Below are 16,067 nucleotides of genomic sequence, written 5' to 3'. Positions count from 1 at the left end.
CATCAAGGAGTGTACAAGGGGCATAGGGAAGACATGGTAAGACAGAGAGGATCTTAGCAGAATTCAAGCCGCTAACATCAGTTGTTCTGAGGCCCAGCTATACCCTACTCCCCTGGAGTTACAGATACAATAGCAAATGTATTCTCCTTTTCTACCTAAGTTAGTTCAGGTTAGGTTCCCATCAATACAACCTAAAGAATTCTAGTATAGTAGGTGGCAATAAGTCCCAACGTGTCCCATAGGGATATAAGGCTATAATCTGATGGTTTGAAGGCCTGAACCGACTCTTCCAGAAACGGTCACAAGCCAAGAGGCTGCTCCCCGTGACCAGGTGGGAAGCCTGCCTGGAAGGCCTTGCATCTCTGTAACTAGCCAGTCTGCGCTTATGAGGAGCAGCCGAAATGGTTCGACAGCAGCCAAGAAACCCTACAACTTCAGTCAGCTGGTTATCCTCAGGCCCCCAGGGCAATTACCATGTTCCGTGACTGCAGTGGGTGGTGTTTTTAACATGTGTTGAGCTGTGTCAATGAAGGCCTGAAACAGTTCTCCACGTCCAAGAAGGTAGAAGTCTTTAATGATCTGCAAAAAAGAATTTCAATTTATAATTTGGTAATCCAGCAGGGCCCTGAGCTCCTCACTGTCGTACTGGAATTACACACACATAATTTCCAAAGTTCATCAGTTTCAGTTACTGTACAAAAGGACATAGGCTTCTGGCATTTTAAAGGGGCATATTTAGCAATCCTTCAGGGCAAAATGTCTGGTGTGTCTTTGGTATCATTCAGTAAAAACACAGTTATGTTACGCCAGGAGAAACTTAACACCTAAAGTTTTGTACTATAGTTCATTTGTAGTAACAGGTGGAGGTGGCCCACTTGACCGAGGACATGTCAGGTCATCTAGAAATCTGGGTACAGGCAATCAGCGCTCTCAGCAGAGGCTGGAAAATGAAGTCACTGCTCACCAGCATCATTTTAAGAGTGAATAGGACAGCTAAGCTATTACCTTCAGCTGACCCAGTAAATCTGACTCTTCTACCATCAGCTTCCAGAGATGCTGTGAAAAGAACCAACAAAACAGGGACAACATTTCATTACAATGAAAATTAACATAAAACATAGTTTTATACAAATCCAGCAGCGTTGAGAAAAAAATATAAACCACTACCAAATCAGGTTAAATCCAGGAATGAAAGGGTAGTTTAACAGCAAAATAATATATATGAGGTGGAAATATTCTGAAATTAAATAGTAGTGATGATTATACAACATAGTGAATACACTAAAAACCAATGAATTTTATACTACCTTTAAATGGCTCAAATGGTGTCATGTAAATTTTATTCAATAAAAAATTAAACATTTAAATATGAATGTAATTAATAAATTAAATATAAAAAATAAAAACCATATGATCACTTCAATAGATGCAGAAAAAGCATTTGATAAAAGTCAATATCCTTTCATGATTTTAGAAAAACAAACAAGAAACAAAAGGAAACATTCTTAGAAAGGGTATGTACCAAAACTCTACAGCAAACAACCAAGTTGCTAGAACAATTGGATATCCACATGTAAAAAATTAAAAGTTGATTCAATCCATATAGTGGAATACTGTGTAGTTGTAAAACATAACCAGGACCTTCTCTAGGGAAATGTGTAAATATTACCAAGACATTGTTAAGCACAGAAAACCAAGTTGTATAATACTGTATACAGTGAACTATCTTTTGTGTAACAAAGGGGAAAACACATATTCGTAATCCTTATATATGCCACAAATATATATCTATACAGAAGAAAGAAAATTTATAATGTTGGGTTAAGGAAAATGGGAACTGGGCATGGAGTCAAAGCATTTTTCCTCCTGTATTTTTATTTTTGAGCTATGTGAATTGTTTTCTTATGAATAAATAAAAGATACTAAAATTTTTAAAAAGTTGATTCATACCTTGTACAACATAGAAAAATTAACTCAAAATGATCACAAACCTAATAGTAAAACTGAAAACCATAAATTTCTAGAAGAAAACAGGAGAAAATTTTTATGACCTTGGTTAGTTAAGCAAAGATTTCTTAGGCACAATGCCAAAAGCATGATCCATAAAAGAATAAAAATTGGTAAACTGGATTTAGTCAAAATTAATTTCTGCTATTTGAAAGACAGTGTTAAGGGAATGAAAAGACAAGTTATAGATTGGGAGAAAATATTTATAAGTCACATATCAAAGGACTTATATCTAGAATAAAGAATTCTTGAAACTCAAATAGTAAAAAAACAAAATAAAAACAATAAAAATGGACAAAAGATTTGAACTGACACTTCACCAAAGGAGATATATGGATGGTAAATAAGCATATAAAAATGTTAATGTCATTAGGGGAATGCAAATTAAAACTACAATGCGGGAAAAACCTAAATATTTATCAGCAGAGGAAGAGAAAACACATTGATTTAGCAATAGAAAGGGTAAACTACTGATACATGCAACATGGATTAATCTCAATTATGCTGAGTTAAATAATAAACTTAACCAAGGAAGTGAAAGATACATACAACAAAAACCACAAGACTTTGCTGAAAGAAATCAAAGACTGCACAAACTGAAAGACATTCCATGTTTGTGGATCAGAAGAATTAATAGTTAAAATGTCCATACTACCCTACCCAGCTGGTGTGGCTCAGTTGGTTGAGCGTTGTCCTGTGCACCAAAAGGTTGCCAGTTTGATTCCAGGTCAGGGTACATACCTGGGTTGTGGGTTCAATCCTTAGGTGGGGTGTATATCGGAGACAACCGATCAATGTTTCTCTCTCACATCAACGGCCCTCCCTTCTCTCTCCATATCCTTGGGTGAGGATTAAAAAGAATTAAAATAAAATGTCCATATTACCCAAAGTCATCTATAGATTCCATACATCAAAATTCCATCATATTTCTTCACAGAAATAGAAAACACAATTATAAAGTTTGTATGGAACCACAAAAAGGTCCCAAATAGCCAAAACGATCCTGAAATACAAAACTGGAGATATCACACTTCCTAATTTCAAACTGTACTACAAAGCTACAGGCCATTTTAATGTCTAATATTCTGTTTATAACACAACTCTGTCTCCAACACCTAGAAATTTTTGAGGCAGTGACCAAAAAAGATAATGACAATTTGTGACAGATTACTGGGCTTCCAATGTGAGGGCACCTAATTCTAAGCTTCCTCAGGTTCTGGACACTGACTCTAGTGCAGGGGTGGGCAACCTTTTTGTGAGTGCGTGCCAAAACCAGCAAAATCTCTGACTCAAAATTCTTCTGCGTGCCAACCCTAGTTTTTTGAGAACATGTTACGCCTACTTGGTATCTCTTAAGGTGTACGTATGTCAAGAACCTTGAGGGGAAGCAGTAGGTACAAAAAGACAAGGAATGAGGAGTAGGCAGCAGGGTGTGGATCACTGGGACCACAAGAGTGAGGAGGGCCAAGGGCAGAGCTGGTATCCAAAAAAGGAGCAGCCCCAGATACATGGAGTGATGGGAGTGGTGATTCTCCTACATCAGTAAAGTCTTAATGAGAAAAGCCTTTCATAAAAACACTAAACAGAAATTAGGGACGTAGGGTAAAGTCCAATTTAGAGGAGAGACTGGAGAAGAATCTGGTTTGTGCAATGAATAAAGAATAAAAAAAAATAAAAAGAAAGAACCTTGAAGAAATAATAAAATTCATTCAAGCGACAAAAACACAGTATATGATGATGAAAAATACATTTATTTTTTAATGTATACATGTACACTGATAGTCCAACAGAAAACTTTATGACTCCGTTTGATATTATCAGTGGGACTTTTGCTGCTGCATCACTGATGACAGAGATTTTACATCAAGTTTCTATTTCGTGACCTTCAGAGATATGCACGAGCTACTACTTTCATCAGTCAGGCTACTCCTATTAGGAGACTTAACAAAATTCATCACTGAGAACAAAGATTCACAAGCGTATGTGGATGAAACCAAAACACTGGTCGGATCTAGGAAAGCAGGGAGCGTTAAGGCAGAGGCATAGATGTAATTGCTCTCCCCCTCTCTCGTCAATCCATGTCTATGGTCTTTAAGATAACTTGTTATGTAAAAGTATTTATTTATCTAAGATGCACCTACACTGAATTTACCTGAAAAAATAAAAAAGTCGATATTAAGAAAAAAATTGTAAATGGAAGATTATAAGAGAGGGTTTTGTGTGCCAGCAAAAGTTACTGGCGTGCCATGTTTGGCACGCGTGCCAGGGGTTGCCCACCCCTGCCCTAGTGCATTGGCTATGCTTCAAAATAACCTGCAGGGGGTTGTTTATTGGTTGGTTGGTATAAGTACAAGTACCTATGCCCTCCTGACTTACAAATCAGAAGCTCTGAGGAAAGGACATGGTGCAAGTAAGCTTTATTATCTCCACTGGGATTCTACGCACAGCCAGAGTTGAAAACCACTAACACAATCAACAACCCAGTTGACTAACTGAAGATTTCATTTCACATTATCACACACCTGTGAGCCAAACTGTGTCATAAGGACAGAACATATGCCCATTTGAAAAAGTATTGGTCATAATTTAAGTTCATGGATGAAGCACGATTCACATATGAACAATGAACTAGGTATGGGTTGGACCTCACCTTTGTTACTTACTGTGCAACACCAGGCAAGTTAGCTTCCTGAGTGTTGTTTTCATTTACAGGAATGGGAAAATTATACCTGTTCTGTCTTCCTCAGGAGTATCATATCCACAAATGGCAGAATAAGTAGTAAAGCCATTATAAAACATAAGTAAGGCACTACATTTACTCAGAATCCATTGGTTCCTTGGAGTTATTGCCAACTACTGTATACAGACAGATTCAAAATGCTGACGATGTGAAATGAAACCGCCCTTTATTCAACGAGCTAGTTAACTAACTCGTATACTCCTGCCAGGGGCGAGAGGCTAAGGCAGCTCCCCCTCTACTATTAAGAACAGAGAGAATCTTTCCATTTCCTACTTCTTGCCCTTCAACTCTGTCAAACAATTCCCTCCAAGCTAAGTTCTTACGACATTAAGAAGAAGCAAAAGTCAAGTATTCAATTCCTGGGGAAATTAATCCACTTTCTTCCTAAGAAAACAGACGATGAGAGACAAACCTCAGCCACAGTGCTCCGAATACGGTCCACCACCTGCTCAAAGTCCACCAGGCTGAAGAGCGGCTGCTGCTTGAGGCGATGCAGCTCGGCAGCAAAGGTGTCCTCCTGGTTTTTCAAAATGGATCCTGCAAAATGGGAAGGCACCGTCACAGGAGGTGGGGCACAACCAGGACGGCCAGGGCCCCCATCCTGCCGGCGAGCAAGCACGTCATGGTTGTGCTGAAATGTCAGTGCATAAACATTACTCGCCCTCACTAGGACCAGGGGTACTTGGGTTCGCGCGCTATCCAGAAGGGCCTTGGAGGATGGGGTACGTTGTGCAAGGATATTCTTACCTTTTCTAGTCAGGCTGACATTTTGATTCTCAAACATCTGGACAGACTCTCCAACAAACAGGATTTTTTCAGCAACCCTCACTGGGATGTAGGATGGCAGAATCTCCACGCGCAGGGAAAACTGCTTTAGAGATGGTGCCAGCATGTTCTCTTCCTCTATCAGGCGCTGGCCAGGGAAGTAACCCATATCAGAGATGATGTGTGAAGAAAGGGAAAACAAGAAAACATCCCAACACGTGATATGTATTTTCTGTAAATAGAGCAGGGACTTTAAATCTGAAGTTGCATCTAGTGTTAGATGTACTCCATTTTCAGGCAGCACAGGAGATGGTGGAAATAACAGTGTTTTGTTGTTGTTTGTAATATGTTTTTTATTGATTTTAGAGAGAGGAAGGGAGAGGGAGAAATAGAAACATCAATGATGAGAGAGAATCACTGACCGGCTGCCTCTTGCACGCCTCCTACTGGGAACTAGCCCACACCCTGGGCATGAGCCCTGACCTGGGATCTGTGACCTCCTGGTTCAGGGGTCAACACTCAACCACTGAGCCACACTGGCAGGACCAGTGTTTTTTTAATATTAGGATTTCTGTCCTCACTCCGCCTTTACTACTTGTGCAGATCTGGAACTCAGTTTCTCTACTTGTACCGTGGAATACTTGATCTTTTCCCAAGTCTACACGTCTATGATTTTATTATCTTGTGTACATGCCTGCTCTGCCCAGCTCTTTACTCCAGCCCCAAGTCATTTAGCCACGTGGTTCTCAAAGTGTGGCTCCTGGACCAGCAGCGTCAGCTTCACACGGGAGCTTGTTAGAAATGCAAATCTTTTTTCTCAAAAAAATTTTTTTCTTTATTAATTAAGGTATTACATATGTGTCCTTATCCCCCCATCTCTCCCCTCACCACCCCCACTCATGCCCTCACCCCCTGGTGCCTGTGTCCATTGGTTAGGCTTATAAGAAATGCAAATTTTCAAGCCCCTTCCCAGATCTACAGGAAACTTGGGCAACGAGGTCCAGCAATCTGTTTTAACAAGCTCTCCAGGTGACTCCGGTGCACAGTGAAGCTGGAGAACCACTGACACAGCCCAGAAAGGCCCAGATACCCACCCCCCCAATCACTCAGCACCCCCCATTCCCTGCCTTGCTTTAGATTTGACCCTTATCTAGTTCCAAGGGACTCAACTGTCCTGACTTTGATCTCTGCTATTTGCCCTCACTGTTTTGGGCTTCGTGCTGGTGTTCCTCCTGGCACTATTCCTTTTCCTTTCACTCTCCCCATCCTTTTTATCAACCATCACATCTTCTATGGCTGAATTTTTCACCATAACAGGTATTTTAAGTTTTTACATCACAGAACTCTCTACAATTATAAAAGTTTCCAGACAAATATACAGACATACATTTCACAGAACCTCCTGAAGACCCACGTTGACCCAGATTAAATATTTCTAAAGCTGATGATGCCTAAATTGTCACCTGTAAGCTAGATTGCTCTCATGAGCACCAGCCTCAGCCCACTGGACATTTCCTACAAGTACCTCAAACTCAACATGTCCAAAATTAGATACATATTCTTTCCTCCAATACTAGCAATATACATTGCTTATCACTACTCACCTAGCTGCTGAAAGCAGATACTTAGGTATCATCCTTGATTCTTTCCTCTGGGTCCATATCCAATCAATTAGTGATTACTAAGGCCTACTTATTCCACTTCTTAAATCTCTCTCAAGCCTCTTTATTTTTCTCCATATTTACTGTTAATACCCTTGGTTTAGCCATTGTTATTTTCACCCACATTCTTCTAATGTACCAACAGTGAATCTTGATTAAAAAAAAACCCCACAAAGAATGCCCACACAGTATCCAGAGTGATCTATCATAAAGTCCAATGGTGCTAATATATTGCCTAAAATTCTTCACTGGCTCCCAGCTCTTTTCAGGTTCAAGTTCAAATTCCTTCCCACTGTTTACAAGGGCTCTCATGATTTTACCTCTGCTTACCTCAACAGCTTCACAGATTGCCACTTCCCCCATCCCCTCACTGTCCTTACAAGATACTACAGTCTTTACTTGACCATTTCAATTGAATTACTAATGGTTCCCCAAATGAGCCATGTCCTTCATGGGCTCTGTACTTTACACACATCCTTCCCTAGAATATTTACACGCATGCCTGGAACGTTTCTTGACCTCTCCTCTCAAACTCTTTGCAATTTACCCATATATTTCACTGAAAAGACTTCTCTAGTTACTTTAATACCATGTTCTGATACCCATACTTACTCTTTCCAGAATACTTAGTACACTGTAATGTTACTGTTTACTTATATCTTCCACTAAACTATAAGCTCTTTAAGGACATGGACTACTACCTATTATTTGTCTACGTAGTTGTGGCACCCAGAACAGTGCCTGGCACATAACACCCATTTAATTAAATGTTGTAACAGGATAAATGAATGGATGGATGAATAAGGACAAGAGAGGACTTTGGAGAGTTTAATCAAAACTCCAAACTGCATTTAAATACTACAGGGTAGCCCAGCCAGTGTGGCTCAGTGGTTGAGTGTCGCCCTATGAACCAGGGGATAACGGTTCAATTCCTGGTCAGGGCACATGCCCAGGTTGCTGGCTTGATCCCCAGTAGGGGGCATGCAGGAGGCAGCTGGTCAATGATTCTCTCTCATCATTGATGTTTCTATCTCTCTCCCTCTCTCTGAAATCAATAAAAATATATTTATAAATAAATACTACAGGGAAGCTACAAACTACTTTAGGAGACAAGACTTATTATTAACCTTTTAAAAGCATATACTAGGAAAAGGGGAAACAAAAGGAATCTCACAAATTAGTTCCTGTCTTGTAGTCTCACAATAAGTTAGGTATTACATTTAAGTATTAAAAAAAAGATAAAGACAAGTATTTATATCTAAAGAATTTATGGAAGGTGCCCAGGCTATGATGAACTTGGAGCAGGGTCACCAAAAGGTCATTTAGCTGTAGTCTTTTCTGATTCCTGGCAGGAGTATGCTGGGCTTCTTGCTATGTTCTCACCAAGTCCTGGAGTTCTCTCAGTTGTTTTCCTGTCAGTCCCCCAATACCCAGATCCTCCTCATCCTCTTCTGGCTGGGCAGTGACATTACCAGAAGATGGACCCTGTTTGATAAAGAACTCTTCATGCTGGTCCAAGAGGAGTCCATGTAGCATCCAGGCTGAGAGCTGCTTATACATGACCCCATGACACACGGCCAGGATTCTGAGTTGGGAGAAAAGCAAGACCCTTAGAAGTCCACTTAAAGAACACTAAGCCCACAGGGGCACAGAGGGGATGCTTTAAACTGCTACAGGATAAACAGAGGCCTGAGAGGTGGATGAGTCATAGGGAAATGACCAAGTAAGCTAAAAATAATTGTGGTATTTTTAATTTAAATGTTTGTGGCTGGACTGGTTAAATTTCCAAACTTGTGACCTACATACTGAAATCTGAAATGTTCAGTGACTGCTCTGATAGTCTTTTAGGAGAAACACATTTTCTTTCCTCCTTTTGTATAAATTAAGTTTTAACACTGATATTACTGTTAAAAGTAAGTGGACTTACAGGAGTCTCTCTTTGGCTAACCTAGTATTAAATTTGTTTTATTTTTTGTTGGAATCACATAGGGAGAGTAGATTCAATACATAACAGGCAGGTATACCTGAACAAGTATGATCCAACAAAATGCAGAAAGGTTGTTGGGGAATGGGATATTTACATGGTCTCAAAGGATCACCACCAGACAAAATATTAATTACAAAGGGGAAAATGTCCCTCTAAAACAGAGAGATCTGGTGGAAAACACTTAAACCAAGTGATCAAACTTTACAACACCAGTAATGGGGCAAACTTATTTTCTGTGCCTTCTGATATGATGCAACAGGAAATAATATGACCCATGTAGTATTCTTGCAAAAAAATTTTTTAACCCAAATGTAAACATGAGGAAAGATCAGAAAAATCCAGATTGTGGAACATTCTTCAAGACAACTGGTCAGAACTCTTAAAATGTCAGTCATCAAAGATTAAAAAAAAAAGAAAAAGCAAAAAAGCAAAGGAGACTAAAAAGACATGACAACCAAATGCAACATGTGAACACTGGTTGGATCCTGGATTCACAAAAGAACAGCTATAAAGAATTTTTGGAGGGGAACTGAAGAAATTCAGATATAGTTTGGATATCATACTGTTGAATTAATGTTACCGTTATTTTTTATATATACATATTTCTTTATTGATTTCAGAGAGGAAAGGAGAGGGAGAGAGATAGAAACACCAAGGATGAGAGAGAATCATTGATAGGCCGCCTCCTGCACACCCCTTACTGGGGATCGAGCCCGCAACCCAGGCATGTGCCCCTGGCCGGAATCGAACCTGGGACCCTTCAGTCCGCAGGCCGACACTCTATCCACTGAGCCAAGCCGGCTAGGGCAATGTTACCGTTCTTGAGTATAATATGGTATTGAGGTTATATAAGAAAATGCCCCCCCCCCCTTTTTTAAACGATACAAGCTGACATTAAGGGGTTAAGTGTTGTTATATTTGTGACCACTTTCAAATCACTCAGCAAAAAATTATGGTATGTATGTGGGTGTTTACATATAAATATATAAATTTACATATACATTTCACAGTTTACATAGAGGGAGAAAGAAAAAAATAAATGTGGCAAAATGTTAACCAGTGAAACTAAAAGGTATATAGGTGTTTATTGTACAGTTCTTTCAACATTTTTGTAGATTTGAAAATTTTCAAAATAATCGGGGAAGAAAAAGAAACTAAAAGAGATTGAGTCTAGCCAGGACCGGTTTGGCTCAGTGGATAGAGCGTCGGCCTGCGGACTGAAAGGTCCCAGGTTCGATTCCGGTCAAGAGCATGTACCTTGGCTGCGGGCACATCCCCAGTGGGGGGTGTGCAGGAGGCAGCTGATTGATGTTTCTCTCTCATCGATGTTTCTAACTCTCTATCTCTCTCCTTTCCTCTCTGTAAAAAATCAATAAAATATATTTTAAAAAAATAAAAGAGATTGAGTCTGCTATTTGTCGTATGCTAACTGAATGGAATAGCTCTTTAAAAAATTAAATGGAAAGGCATTTAAATTTTGCACATTGCACTCTGTGATCTGTAAAGTTTGGTTCCTGAAAATATATAAATTTATTATATCCTATATAATAAAAGCCTAATATGCAAATTGACTGAACGACAGAATAACTGGTAGAATGACTGGTCGCTATGATGTGCACTGACAACCAGGGGGCACATGCTCAACACAGGAGCTGCTCCCAGCCCAAGCCGGGGCCTGAGAGTAGGCGGTGCCAGGCTGGCCAAGATGGGTGCCCATAGGGGCACCCCAACTGCCCTGCTGGTCACCCCGCAGAGGGAGGTGACTGGCAGCGGTGGCAGGGAGTGGAGCTGGCGAGCAGGCGGTGCCAGGCCAGTCAAGGCAGGTGCCAGTGGGGGCCCCCCCCCAATCGCCCCACAGATCAGCCCTGATCGTTGGCCAGGCCTAGGGCCCCTACCCATGCACGAATTTCATGCACTGGGCCCCTAGTTATCTACATAAGATTTTATATTCAATGCATAAAACTATACAGTCTGTTTATACAGAGAGAAACTAGAGGGGATATACACCAAAAGTTGAATTGGGTGTCTCAAGGGACTGCGAAAACAGGTGATTTTTATTTCTTCTCTTTGCATGTCTGTATTTTCTACAATCAAAATTAACTTATTTTATTACGGAAAAAAAGGCACAGTAATAGAGAAGTCCAGAAACATATTCTGGAAATTTTCCTGCTCATCTGAGGACTTACTTGTGTAGTGGTTAAAGTGGAGATTGTTAAGAGTTGGGAGGCACCTCAGAGATCATTGATTTTCAATTTTTCAATCAATGCCACACCCTCTTTTTTTCCACACCCTCTTTTTAAGAAATGAGGAAGAAGAGGGGAATAGGATACGAGTCAAATGAGCAGTCTTTCATGAAACACCATATACACTTAATATAGTTGTAATCATAAGACATACTTTTGAATTCTTTTTAAAAAAATATGTTTTATTGATTTTTTTACAGAGAGGAAGGGAGAGGGATAGAGAGTTAGAAACATCGATGAGAGAGAAACATCGATCAGCTGCCTCCTGCACACCCCCTACTGGGGATGTGCCCGCAACCCAGGTACATGCCCTTGACTGGAATCAAACCTAGGACTCTTTAGTCCACAGGCTGACGCTCTAGCCACTCAGCCAAACTGGTCAGGGCTGAATCCTTTTTAATTAGTGTTATAAAAAATATTTTTACGGCCCTGACGGGTTTGGCTCAGTGGGTAGAGCGTTGCCCTGAGGGCTGAAGGGTCTCGGGTTCGATTCCGGCCAAGGGCATGTACCTTGGTTGCGGGCACATCCCCAGTCGGGGGTATGCAAGAGGCAGCTGATTGATGTTTCTCTCTCATCGATGTTTCTAACTCTCTATCCCTCTCCCTTCCTCTCTGTGAAAAATCAATAAAATATATTTTAAAAAAATATATTTTTACGTGTTTTTATAGTATGTATAGTGTTAACGGCATTATAGTCTATCAAGAGAATATATTTTTATCTTTCCTCTACTGCTGTTAATTTTTTAATTTCTTGATATAGTATACAACATTGCAATGAATAATGCTCGTGCATATGTTTATTTCCTTTTGAATACATTTCTTAGAATAAAATTCCTAAAAGTGGCATTATGGGATTACAAAGTATAAACATTTTTAAGGGCCTCGATGTGAAAATAGCAGCTATTCAAAATACACACGTTTAGACACAGCTAGGCATTATCTCGCACAAGTAATGGAAATTCTCCCAGGATGATGAGATCCAAATATTAAAAGGGTTGCCTCAAGGACATCTAGCTTTGATACTCAACACTTTATAATCCTCTTTTTGCAATTTCTGAGCCATCCAAAGGATTACATGGGCTCCTCTGCTCATGGGTCTTTTCTATCCTGGTCATACCTTTCCCCGGAGGGAAACCTGAGATGACCTGAAAATAAAACCCACGCAGTCAAGTCACTTGACCACCCACCTCTGCCCCCAACCCCCAATTGAACCATGACTTACTTTTCTAGTGCACTTCGAACAGGAGGCAAACCTCCACAGCTGTGTTTGTATACTGTTTCCAGGATCTGACAACCATGAATCTGTGGAAAACATAGCCTTTTCAATCTAGATTCCATTTCAGTAGTTCATGTAGCACAAACTCATATTCTATATTCAATCCAGAGGGCACAATCAAGTAGAGAATGGGGATAACTTGATCATAAGATCCAGGTATAGTTCGATTCTGACTACAATTCAATATGTGTGGGGTTTTCCCCACAGCACCAAGCAATTCTCAAACACCAGCTGTGGTGTCCTACATTTTAATTTTATTCTGACTCTACCCTGAGATGGCATTAGACGCTACAGGTTAAGGGCTCAGTCCCACAAAACCATCCTCCATTTCAGAAGCCGATTAAAAGCCCAGGTTGTTGCTGTCCTTTTCACTGGCTATACATCAGAAGTTCCCATGACCCCCTCCTTGAGTTCAATGAATCTGCTACAGTGGCTCACAGAGCTCAGGAAACCCGGTTATTCACTAGATTACAGTTTTGTTTTGTTTTTGTTTTTGACCAAGGATATGAAAGGATAGGAGTCAACAGCCAGATGGAGATACATAGGATGAGATCCCAAACAAAGGAGCGTCTGTCCCCAGGGAGTTTGGGCCCTGCATGGTGCAGGTGGAATTGTTCTGATTCACCAACCTGGATGGTCTCAGAATCCTGTCCTCTTGGGTTTTTATGAAGGCTTCATCACACAGGTACCATTGATTAACTCATCAGGCACATGTGATTGAACTCAATTTCTAAGCTCTCCCCCGCCCCCACTCCTCAAAGGTTGGGGGTGGGACTGAAAGTTCCAACTCTCCAATCACATGGTTGATTCCCCTGGCAACCAGCGCCTATCCTTAAGTGCTGTGTAAAAGTCACCTCATTAACAATGCAGGTGTGCCTGTTAGAGTGGCCATTATCAACAAGACAAGCAATAACGAGTGTTGGAGAGGTTGTGAAAAAAGAGACCCCTCATTCACTGCTGGTGGGAATATAGACTGGTACAACCACTATGGAAAGCAGTCTGGCGATTACTCAAAAAAATTAAGAACAGAGCTACCATATGACCCAGCAATCCCCTCGCCTGGGTATATGCCCGAAAAACTCGAAATCATGTATTCGCACAGATATATGCACCCTTATGTTCACTGCAGCATTATTCACAGTGGCCAAAACATGGAAACAACCTAAGTGTCTACGATAGAGGACTGGATAAAGAAGGTGTGGTATATATACACATGGAATACTTACTACTCAGCCATAAGAAAGGATGAAATAACGAGAGAAACTAAGATGGCGGCATAGGTAAACACTGGGAAATTGCCGCCTCACACAACAATTGAAAATTACCGCAAAGGACAGAGCAAACATCATCCAGAACAACAGGAAGGCTGGCTGAGTGTAAATTCTACAACTAGAAGGAAAGAAAAGCACGCTGAGAGCCAGAGGCGCTGCAGAGGTGAAGTGCAGAGGTACAAGTGCAGAGGTACGGCCGGCTCGCACGCGCGCGAGTAAAGGGGGTGGCACCTGAGGACGCGGCTGTCTTTTTGAATCACAAGCTCCCGACTGCTCTGAACTCCGGTTCCGGGAAGTCTCTGGGGACCCAGGACTCATACGGGGAGAAGCTGGTCTGTCCGGCAGCGGGCGAACTTGAAGGCGGCTTTCCCTCAGAGGTGCTTGCAGCAATTAGCGGGTCACTGAGACCCGCGACTCCGGGCGGAGAATCAGCCATAGCTCCTTGATCCGCCCTTTGATTCCCTGAGACCCCGCCCCACCCAGGCTGCGGCAGAGGCTTTTGCATGTGAATGTACCTAACTGCAGCCGAGCCAGGCAGACCCGGAACTTCCAAGAGAAGGCCCAAGGCCCCGCAGCGGCTTGCATTGCTTCACAGCTGAGCCTCTTCGTGGCTCCTGCTGTGTGGCCTCAGGCAGAGGCTGAATTAGCACCTCCTTAGATCCAGGAGCCACTGTACCCAGTGGTCAGAGGGGGACCATCCAGATTGCAACTCCTCAGATCCATAAGGGACACACTCAGGGAGCAGACTCAGTGAGCACCAAAGCCCCACTGAAGCAAGTTTTGCCCCAGAAGGGTGTCTTCAGCACAGAAGTTCTCCCACTTTAGACACAGCTGATTCTCACAGCCAATTGGCCTGGAGGTCAATTCCTCCCAGTGATCCTACAACAACCAAGGCACCAAGAGTGCACCAAGAGTGTCCACCCCAGGTAACTGGGGAGGCTGAGCTACTGGGCCCTACAGGACACCTGGTGCGCAGGGCCACTCTATCAACACAGGGAAGCTGCTAAAATGCAGAGACAAAGAAACAGGTCACAAATGGCAGAAATGGAGGAAAGCAAACGATTGGATATAGAGTTCAAGGCCACGTTTATAAGGTTTTTCAAGAATTTTATGGAAACCGCCGATAAATTTAATGAATCCCTCAATAAGTATAGTGAGACCATGGAGGACATGAAAAAGGACCAACTAGAAATTAAGCATACACTGACTGAAATAAAGAATAATTTGCAGAGATCCAGCAGCAGACAAGAGGATCCCAAGAATCAAGTCAAAGATTTGAAATACAAAGAAACAAAAAATACCCAACCGAAAAAGAAAAAAGAAAAGAGATTCCAAAAATATGAAGATAGTGTAAGGAACCTCTGGGACAACTTCAAGCGTACCAACATCAGAATTATAGGGGTACCAGAAGGAGAGAGAGGGCAAGATATTGAAAACCTTTTTGAAGAAATAATGACAGAAAACTTCCCCTACCTGGTGAAAGAAATGGACTTACAAGTCCAGGAAGCGCAGAGAACCCCAAACAAAAGGAATCCAAAGAGGACCACACCAAGACACATCATAATTAAAATGCCAAGAGCAAAAGATAAAGAGAGAATCTTAAAAGTAGCAAGAGAAAGACAGTCAGTTACCTACAAGGGAGTACCCATACGACTGTCAGCTGATTTCTCAACAGAAACCATGCAGGCCAGAAGAGACTGGCAAGAAATATTCAAAGTGATGAATAGCAAGAACCTGCAACCAAGATTACTTTATCCAGCAAAGCTATCATTCAGAATAGAAGGTCAGATAAAGAGCTTCACAGATAAGAAAAAGCTAAAGGAGTTCATCACCACCAAACCAGCATTATATGAAATGCTGAAAGGTATTCTTTAAGAAGAGGAAGAAGAAAAAGGAACTCTTACCATTTGCCACAGCATGGATGGAACTGGAGAGCGGATAAATACCACATGATCTCACTCATTTGTGGAATATAATGAACAACATAAGCTGATGAACAAGGACTGATCCAGAGACGGAGAGGCATTGATTGGACTGTCGGGACTTGGAGGGAAGGTAGGGGAGGGTGGGGGTAAGGGGGAAAGATCAACCAAAGGACTTATATGCAAGCATATAGG

General features: G+C 41.4%; 1 protein-coding gene across 4 annotated transcripts in view; it reads right to left on the bottom strand.

Moving 5' to 3' along the window:
- The window catches only part of TUBGCP4 (tubulin gamma complex associated protein 4), a 47,218-nt gene that overhangs the window by 9,395 nt on the left and 21,756 nt on the right, over positions 1–16,067 (bottom strand). For 3 of the 4 annotated variants that reach the window (XM_036299226.1, XM_036299246.1, XM_036299254.1), the window contains 6 exons: positions 12,626–12,705; positions 8,557–8,758; positions 5,495–5,660; positions 5,160–5,284; positions 1,006–1,056; positions 474–579 (listed from right to left, as the gene is read on the bottom strand). In XM_036299226.1, coding sequence (XP_036155119.1) covers positions 474–579; positions 1,006–1,056; positions 5,160–5,284; positions 5,495–5,660; positions 8,557–8,758; positions 12,626–12,705 — 730 coding nt within the window. The remainder of the gene's footprint in view (positions 1–473; positions 580–1,005; positions 1,057–5,159; positions 5,285–5,494; positions 5,661–8,556; positions 8,759–12,625; positions 12,706–16,067) is intronic. The other variant, XM_036299237.1, reaches the window with a different exon arrangement.

Source organism: Myotis myotis, unplaced genomic scaffold, assembly GCF_014108235.1.
Source record: "Myotis myotis isolate mMyoMyo1 unplaced genomic scaffold, mMyoMyo1.p scaffold_m19_p_1, whole genome shotgun sequence".
NCBI classification, from domain to species: domain Eukaryota; kingdom Metazoa; phylum Chordata; class Mammalia; order Chiroptera; family Vespertilionidae; genus Myotis; species Myotis myotis.
This window is presented reverse-complemented; position numbering and strand designations above follow the sequence as displayed.